Source organism: Bos grunniens, chromosome 18 (genome assembly GCF_055505025.1).
Source record: "Bos grunniens cultivar Pamir isolate PY7600 chromosome 18, Bosgru_T2T1.0, whole genome shotgun sequence".
Lineage (NCBI taxonomy): Eukaryota > Metazoa > Chordata > Mammalia > Artiodactyla > Bovidae > Bos > Bos grunniens.
This window is the reverse complement of record NC_141182.1, coordinates 53,866,228-53,875,464: the sequence shown is the minus strand read 5'-3', so window position 1 is coordinate 53,875,464 and position 9,237 is coordinate 53,866,228. Positions and strand designations below refer to the sequence as shown.

At 50.7% G+C, this 9,237-nt stretch overlaps 1 protein-coding gene and 1 long non-coding RNA gene across 8 annotated transcripts in view; one reads left to right on the top strand and one right to left on the bottom strand.

The window, feature by feature from the left end:
* Nucleotides 1-70: 70 nt before the first annotated feature.
* LOC147354088 (uncharacterized) lies at nt 71-8,836 on the top strand. Its single transcript, XR_015146206.1, has 2 exons — nt 71-297; nt 8,289-8,836. It is a non-coding gene; the product is annotated as an uncharacterized LOC147354088 (long non-coding RNA).
* HIF3A (hypoxia inducible factor 3 subunit alpha) overlaps nt 2,117-9,237 on the bottom strand; it is a 31,557-nt gene continuing 24,436 nt past the window's right edge. For all 7 annotated transcript variants that reach the window (XR_015146204.1, XM_086353246.1, XM_086353249.1 and 4 more), the window contains 3 exons: nt 7,869-7,986; nt 6,352-6,433; nt 2,117-4,937 (listed from right to left, as the gene is read on the bottom strand). Coding sequence is in view for 6 of the 7 variants with exons in the window: in XM_086353246.1 (XP_086209372.1) it covers nt 4,840-4,937; nt 6,352-6,433; nt 7,869-7,986 (298 nt within the window). In the remaining variant the exon portion in view is untranslated. The remainder of the gene's footprint in view (nt 4,938-6,351; nt 6,434-7,868; nt 7,987-9,237) is intronic.

Below are 9,237 nucleotides of genomic sequence, written 5' to 3'. Positions count from 1 at the left end.
GTCGCGAAGGAGTGCCGACTTGCCGCTGCCGCTGCTGCACAAGTGTCGTAAAGCGCGGGCCCCGAAAGCTCCCTTCGCGCGCCTGCGCAGGGTCGTTTCGCCGTAGAGCGCGCGGAGGACAAGGTGACCAGACGGCCTCCGACGGCGCCCTTCCTAGAATGAGCCAATGAGGGAGGCGAAAAGGGGCGCGCGGGCAAAAAGGCCCGGCGTGGCCCCTGGTCCCAAAGTTCCGTGTTCCGAGCCACAGAAGTTTCTCGGGGTCTTAGAGTGGGCTCTCCCTGCCGTCATCTCCGGATGGTAGGTGGTTTGCGAACGCTGCTGGTGGGTGTGGCTTTTCTTTGTGACAGTACTGTCCCTGACGCGGAACCCGAGCCGGGGGTGTCTAGCCCTATTGTCAAGTACCTGTGTGACCTTGAACAAATCTTCTCATCCTCTTCAGGGCCTCACTTATCCCTCTCTGGAAAATGGGCAGTTTCTCAAACCGACAGAAGAAAGGGTCAGAGTTTCTAAGTTATTAACTAAAGGTACCCTGGATCCCCTAGACTCAGAAGTTTGTTGCACCATCTCCTTTCTCACCCCTCACTCAGCCGCCTTCCATGGCTCCTCAGTGCCGTTAGGAGAAAACCGAGACTTTTTCTGATGAGCTAGAAGACCCTGAATAGTCTAGCCTTAGGCAACATTTCCAGATGCCACTCCTATCCCCAATCCCCATTCACTGTACACCCTTCCGGGCCACCTTTCCCAAGCCCACAGCCACTACTCAATGCTAAAGTATAAATTCTTTAAGGCTCTGCTCCCGCTCCCCTCCTGGGGATAGCACGAGCTATCCCACCCTCAAAGCTTCTTGTCCTGGCAATTAGACCCTAGCACAGCCAACAGTCACCCGAGAAGCTACAAGCTAGTATCACCTCCACTTTACAGATAAAGACACTGAGATTGGTAGAGGGCAATGCACTTGCCCAGGGTCATACAATAAGAAAGTCACAGAGCCAGAACATGAACCTGTCCCACCTTATTCCTGTGCTTTTCATTCCTCCTCTACTCTCTCTCTATGCTTCAGAGCCTACCCTGTTGGTTAGATTTTTTATTGTTTTGAGGGCGAGGGATGCTGTAATGGATCTGAATCCTGAATTCAAATACAGCTCAGCCCTTTCCTGCTGTGTGACCTTGGCCAAGTGATCATCTTCTTTGAACCTCAGTTTCATTCTCTGCAAAATGGAGATAACTGCCTGTTGTTTAGGATCACAGGAGAGTTTGGTAAGATCATATATGTAAAGTGACAGGGGGCCTAACACACAGTACTTTTTATCTCCTTTCCATTATAAGTACTCAAAGTGGGACAGAGTACCTAGAGTTGATGGTTGGGGCGGGGGTAGGGGGGGAGTGGGCAGCTCTCAGGAGGTTATGGGAGGACCTTAACCAGCAGGAGTAGGCAAGGAAGACTTCTTGGAGGAGGAGATGTCTGAACGAAGATCTAAAGTATAAGTGGGAGATACCCAAGTGAGGAGGGAGGGAAGGGAGAAAGGCAGAGGGCCCAGCAAGTGCCAAAGCTTAAAAGTGGTTTTCTTCCTTTGAAAAGATTCTTTTGTGGAACATAAGAGAGGAGTTATGATGGTGACATGGCAGGTCAGGCACACCCATGTACACATGAATCTTGACATACAATCTCTCTTTGATGTATGATCAAGTACATGCACAATGCACATCATGCACAATCAAGTACAGAGAATTATGTCACACAGATAAACACCAGTACATAGAACTGTACTGTCAAACTCCTGTACGCACATCCAGAATCACAACACACAGGTACCAAAAAAAAAAAAATCACAATGCCTTCTACACTCAGGAACACAGAAATCCAAAGTAACGAGAAACACACATAAGGCTGAATCATTTCACCCAGACACTAATACACGCAGGAGGAATTACAACCCTCCCCATGCACAGGTCCACAGAACTATGCCACAGCGACCCACACAGAGCGAAAACATCACCAGACACACGACGTTACAGAGACCTACGTAGGAACAGTGTCACACGCAGAATCACAAATGGACACCCAGTGCACTCACACCCCCGGCAGCAACCCTAGAGATGAGTCAACACACAGAGCTCTGGTGCCTATCAAGGCGAGATCTTTATGGAGGTTTAGAGATTAATGGGTTTCAGAGCCAGCATGGCTGGTCTGGTCCCTCCCCCCTCTCCAGCCCAGCCTAGGTCACCCCCTGAGGGAGAGAGGGGTCAGATCCTTCTCCCCCCGACATAGCACCGATCTGGACAGGCCATCTCTTGATGAAACGATGAGAAGTGCCTTCCAAAAAAGGGAGTGAATTGGGTGGAGAGAGTGAGGCTTTATCCTGTGGGAGACCAAGAAGAGCACCATCGTAGAAAGGAATTTGGAGAGGGGCGGGAACACGGGGTGGCAGAGTACTGAGAAGTCCGGGCCTCCTCCCCACCCTGCGATATGTAGATTGGGCTGTGCGTGTGCCTGTGCGGCTGGGGAAGTCTCCTGGATTGTGAGGGAGCCCTGGGTTCCCCAGATACTTGGAGTTAAGTAAAGGTAAGTATATGTCTGGAGGACTGAGGTGGGGAGTGGAGGGGGGTCTGGGACAGAGAATTTTTAGGGATATGAGACTGAGAACAGAGAGGTCCATTAGCCCAAGGACCTGGGGGGTCAGGATCTGGAATGGGAAGACTTAAGACAGAGAGTAGTAATTGGAGCTAGTTGAGTTGGGTGGGAAGCCCAGAATAGAATTAGGAGGGTGCGGTCTGAAATCAAAGAGTTAGAGGTCTTAAGATTTGGAACCAGAGGAATCTACAGGGCAAGGTCCAGATTCTAAAATCAGCTGAGTTCTAGAACCACAAGAATGTGGATCTGAAATCAGAGGCAGTTGGGAGGCTGTGAGATCTAGAACTAGAGATAAAGAATAAAGACTAGAATTTGAAAAAGTCTGAAGACCAAGGTCTAGAACTAGAGGGATTTGGGCGAGCTTAACCCTAGAACCCAAAGCTTAGAGCTATAAGGTCTAGAACCAGAAAAGTTGATAAAGCAAGGTCTGTAATCAGAAGATGTTTGAAGGCTGAGTCCCAGATGCAGGGGAATTTGGAGTCATAAAATGTGGAATAAGAGGGAATTGGAGATTGTAAGGTCTAGAACCAAGGGAATTTCTAGGATGAGGTCTGAAATCAGAAGACATTTAAAGCCAGTTTCTAGGACCAGAGAAGAGAGAGATAACCAGATCTGGAATCAGAGACTTGTAAGTTGCAAGATGTAGAGGTTTATATATAGTCCAGAACCAGTAAATCTCTACCTCATGGTAGAGATCATGAGGACTAGAGTGAAGGAGAACTGGAATGTGGTGTCTAGTTCAGAAAGTACTAATTATAAGTTCAAGACATAAAACTCATATCTTCCTTTTGATGGGAAAAGCAAGTCTCAAGTCTAGAGTTGAAAAGGAACGAGCTGGGCATCATGAATCAAAATGATCTAGACGTTACAGAGTCTGGATTTGGAAAGAAATGCATCAAAGATCAGGAAGAGTAGCACCAACTGAGAGCTTGGGGTTGTGAGGTACAACATCAGAGGAAATCTTTGGTCTTAAGAGCTGGAATCAGCAGGAGTGGGAGCATGTGCCATTGGGAACAAGGGAGAAGTGTGGGAAGGGCTCTAGAACCAGAGGAAGGCAGAGAGTGAGTTCTAGAAGCAGAGGATTCTGGTGGTCCTGGGCCAGAGGGGGTTGGAAGTTGTGAGCCTTAGAACCAGACAGATTTGGCGACTGTAAAGAAGAAAGAGTTGGAAAGTTGAACTCCAGAATGAGAAAAAGCTGAAGACTGAGAGATCTAGAATCCTAGTGGTCTGGAGGATGGGAGAGCTAAAGCGGACCACATTGGGCATCGTGCAGTCTGGAACCAGAGATGGATGGGGGGGCACACCATCTAGAACCAGAGAAGGCCTGAAGTTTGTGGTCTAGAACCGGAGAATGTTGAAGGTTGTACAGTCTAGAACCAGAGGAGGCTGGGAGTAGCACAGTCTAGAACCACAGAGGGTCAAAAGCTGAGTGAGGACTAGAACCAGAAAGCGTTGGAGGTTTTATGGTCTGGAAGCCGAGGCGGGAGGCTACACCTGTGATAGGAAAACCAGTGTTGGAGCTGGTGTCCAGATCAGGCTAGAACCAGCTGGAAGTCCAGAGTAGAGGTGTGGGCAGAGCTAGGTGGCTGCTTGGGAGACGAAGGGCTCAATGAGAAGTCATGGGGCGTGGAGGAGGATGTGGTTAGGCAGTTAGGTCTGGCCCAGAGGGCCCCATTCCCCATTGACACTTATGATGACAGGGGGAGATCAGAGTCCCACATTCTTAAAGACAGACCCCAGGCAATTTGTAGCAATTAAAAACATACCATGAAAACAACAAAAATAAGAATGAAAGAAAGATGGATAGAAAGAAACATGAATATGATTATCAATACACCCCAAAGCCCAGAAATACAGATCTGAACCTCAACCTCCCCTACCCCCAATTACCGAAAATAAAGCCAAGAGAGTTGAAGAAAAGGATGAGGTACCCAGGATTGAGAACCTCAAGGGAAGTCCTGAGTGAAGCAGGAGGGGGCCAGGGACCCCCTCCCAGAGGTCACTGAGCTGAGACCACCCCAGAGCGCCCCCAAATGGTGGGGGGCGGAAGGGTGGGGGCTGAGGTAGGCCCGAGGCGGGCAGGGGTCACCGAGAGGGGAGAGGGAACCCTTCTCTGGGCGCCGCCATCCTGTGCGTTGGCTGCCGGCTTGGAGCATGGTTGACATCCTTTCTTGGGGAGGAGAAAGGAGATGAGAAGAGCACCTGACTCAGTTGGCCTGGGCCAAGCCTGCCGCTAGCTGAAAGTGGCTCCTGGGCTGGGCCGTGTCCTCGTCCGGGTAGAGAGAGAGCAGGGAGGGGCCCGGGCCTGTGGGGGAAGATGGAAGGAAAACCAATGGGGAGTTATCACCCAACCTGTCTTCCCTCCCAGACAGTTAAAAGCCTGACCGCTGGGACTTCCCTGGTGGTCCAGTGGTTAAGAATCCGCTTTCCAATGTAGAGGACCCGGGTTCCACCCCTGGTTGGGGAACTAAGATCCCGCATGCCGCTCGGTGCAGCCAAAAAAAATAAAATGGCAATCCCCCCACCGCCAAACTCCTTTCCCCACTGCATGCGCTATTTTCCCCCAACAGCACTGTTTTTCGTTATTTCTTTCTCTGTTCTGGACTGGCTCCCTCACTAGAATGTCAGCTCTATGAGGGCAGGGAGTTCTGCCTATTTCACTTCCACGTGTGTCTCCAGCTCCTTGGGCAGCACCTGGCACTTACTGTGTGTTCAGTGAATATTTGTTACACGTATAAAGGAAAAGAATGAATCGAGGCACAGTGACCATGGCTAAAACGGAGGATGTGACGCAGAGTGTCCTCTGAGATGAGGCAGCAGTCAGACCCCACGGAGACTAGAGTCCAAGCTGAGGGTCTCCCTCTTTCTGAAGGGCACTAGGGAGCCTTGGAAGAGCTTTGAGCAGAGGAAGACCAGGGTCAGATTTGTGCTTTGGAAAGCTCCCTCTGGCTGATGCCTAGAGGTTTCAGGTGGAGCCATGGCTGTTGACAATGATGCTGGGAGCCTCACAGACACAGCAGCTTGTCCTGCTCTGCAGGGGGGCTCTGAAAACAGCATCACCGCAAGGGTGTGCTTTCTTGAGTGTTTCTTAGGAAACCAGTCTCGGCAGCATCTCTACAAGTCCTCAGAACATCTCCTTCAAGTGTGAACTCTTAAAATAGGCCCTCACAGAGGGGCTTCCCATGTGGTGCTAGTGGTTAAGAACCCGCCTGCCAAAGCAGGAGACGCATGTGGGGAAGATGCCCTGGAGGAGGAAATGGTGACCCACTCCAGTATTCTTGCCTGGGAAATCCCATGGACAAAGGAGCCTGGCAGGCTACAGTCCACGGGGTCGCAGAGTCGGACACAACTGAGCGACTGAGCACACTGCCACTCACAGAGGCGGGAAACCAAGACTCCAGAGCAGAAACTATCTCCCAGGGCCACAAGCTGGGAATGACCACGGCACAATCAGACAAGGGCTTTGGGAGACCTGGGCTCCACTTCCACCTCAGGGGGCAGCTTTGGCCAGCCCATCTCCCTCAGGGCCTCTTCTTTCCTCCCACGGTGCCCCCCAACCCCCGAGAAAGCGGGAGGGGCTGTCTGTTCCCACTAAGGTCGTGTGCAGGCACTGACAGCCCATCACCACCCTCAGGATCACCCCACCTTCTCTCAGCCATCTAAGGCACCTCTCATGGGAGACAGGGACCTAGGGCCCGTCTACCCAGGTTGCTACTCACCCAGGGGCTCATTCAGTTCCAGGAGGTGGGTGCTGGGATCCTGCCGGCTCCCTGGGGCTGGTCCTCCTGTCAGAAGGAAGCTCTAGGGGACAGAGACAAAGCCACCATCATTACCGTCATATCCAAGGAGGCAGGATGGTGCAGTGCTTAAGGGCACCGTGGGGGTCAGTGGCCACTTATCAGCTCTTTGACCTTGGGTGAGCTGCTGTCCCAGACATGCTGTGCGGCGCCTTCCAGAGCCTTGTTCTTCCCTCCTGGGCCCCAGCAGGCTGACCTGCTCCCATGGACTCCATCGAGGTGCGGCCTTGCTAGTCCTTGTTTGTCTGTTTTTGCTCCTTGTTTTCCCTTGGGTTTCAAGGTTTCAGCTCTTACAAGGCGGACCCTACTCTCTCAAGGATCCGGGCACCACCGCCTTGCCCTGTGCCTTCAGGCTAGAGGTGGTGTTGCTAATCCCAGGGTGTTGCCCACACCTTTACACACAGTCCTGTTACTAAATTCTCCTCAATACCCCATTTGAGCATGCTCTCTGTGTCCTGTCCAGACTGACTGATAGAGTTGTTTAACCTCTTGAGTGTAAATGTGAATAATAATAATTGGGGATTCCCTGGTGGTCCAGTGTGCTTTCATTGCTGAGGGCCCAGATTTAATCCCCTGTCAGGGAACTAAGATCCCACAAGCTGCCTGGCATGGCCAAAAACAAATACATAAATTTAAAGAAAAAAATTTAAATTAAGTATTACTATTCAAGAGTGGCTATAGGAACTGAATAATTTACTCATGCTAGGCATTTCATGCAGTCAGCATCTGGAACATGGTGGACACTCAAAAAGTAAGAAACTGTTGATATTATCAACCTTTATCAACCTGATATTACACCCTCATGTTCAAACAGCTCTGTTCAGACTGAGAATTCAGGCTTTTGTTTGGTTGGTTTTTAATATGACCATTTATCAATAGCCCACTAAGGAGCAGCTAAGGGCCTGATTTCATTGCATCTCATGCCAGTCCTATGGAATGTAACTGTCCCCACTCTGCAGATTAGGAGACTGAGGCTCAGAGTGGTGACATCACCCACACACCCAAGGTGTCAGAGTTACTAGGTGACAGACCTGGGATTTGAACCCAACTCAGTCTGACTCTAGTGCCTGTACTCTTAAAGCTACACTAATAATCCAAGGCCAGGACAGTGCTAGATTTGCCGGGGGGTGTGGGGGAAGCGGGGAGGAGTGGTTCCCATGAGAGGTGAGGTTTCCTACAGATATTCACCGTTGTCATTTCTCCCCTTACTCTGCTTATTTTTTTCTTCTTAGCACTTACCACCAACTTACATCTATTTGCAAAGCCCTTTCATACCGATCTGAGCCAGCAGATCAAGGTCCTACCCTTGAAGGGATGATTGACCATCCATCTGACCTTCAGCCAGCCCCTGCCCCCCTTGTTTTTCCATCTCTGAAAACAGTAGGTTTAAGCCTCTCTGGTTCTGAGGGCCAGAGAATCCCATGCAACCCCACACATACCAGGCTGAGGGGAGGCAACAGGAAGTTTTCGGGTTCTAGGCTGGGGGATCGTTTCGGGGGCCTGATGCCCAGGAGCTCCACCTTCTCTGCCTCGTCTTCTGAGCTCGGGATCAGGGCCCTGGAGGGAGACAGGCGAGAATCTCAGGGCCCAGCAAACCTGGGCAGGTGTGGGCCCCAGTGTGCACAAGGGAGGAGCGTCCACTCACTCCCCCAAACACCTGTTTATTCCTTTACTCATACACCCACCAGTCCATTCATTTGTCTGTCAGTACAACCCATTCATCTATCCAATGACCCATCACTCACCCACATACCTATACAGCCTCCATCCATCTGGCCTTCCATTCATCCACCTATCCATCCATCCACCTACTCTACTCACTAATTTTCTTCTTCTCTCATTTCACAAATCCTTGTTAGGTACCCACTGTATCCAGCGCCAGGCTGAGAGCCTTGGAAAATAATGAGATGTACCCATGAAAGCCTCGTAAGAGTAGTTACGAGACCACCCTGGAGACTAATGGGCTCATGCCTGCAACTTGGAGAGCAGAAACTTGAGTATTAATAATAGTGATCTAGGGGGTTTCCGTGGTGTCTCAGTGGTTAAGAACCCACCTGCCAATGCAGGAGACACGGGTTTGATCCCTGGTCCGGGAAGATCCCACATGCTGCAGAGCAGCTAAGCCTGTGCACCACAACTATAGAGCCTGCACTCCAGGGCTTGGGAATCGCAACGACTGGAGCCCAGATGCCTAGAGTCAGGGCTCCACAACGAGAGAGGCCACCCCGATGAGGCGACCAAGCACCTCAATGAAGAGTAGCCCCTGCTGTCTGCAACTACAGAAAAGCCCATGCAGCAATGAAGACCCAGCATAGCCAAAAATAAAATTGTTAAAGAAAAATAATCATCTAACATCTTTGAAAGGGGGACATGGATCCTCTGAAATTATACTTGAAATCGTGTGTCAGTATGTGTATGTGTCCAGTTTCTTGGGAAGAGTTCGTGGCTTTCAACAGATTCTCAGGTGTTTAGGAAACTTGGTTCTGGACAGTTTCTCTGACACCATGGCAGTGTCCTCTTCACTGTGACAAAAACTGTCACTAGGAGAAGGCAATGGCACCCCACTCCAGTACTCTTGCCTGGAAAATCCCATGGACGGAGGAGCCTGGTGGGCTGCAGTCCATGGGGTCACTAAGAGTCGGGCATGACTGAGCGACTTCACTTTCACTTTTCACTTTCATGCATTGGAGAAGAAAATGGCAAGCCACTCCAGTGTTCTTGCCTGGAGAATCCCAGGGACGGGGGAGCCTGGTGGGCTGCTGTCTATGGGGTCGCACAGAGTTGGACACGACTGAAGCGACTTAGCAG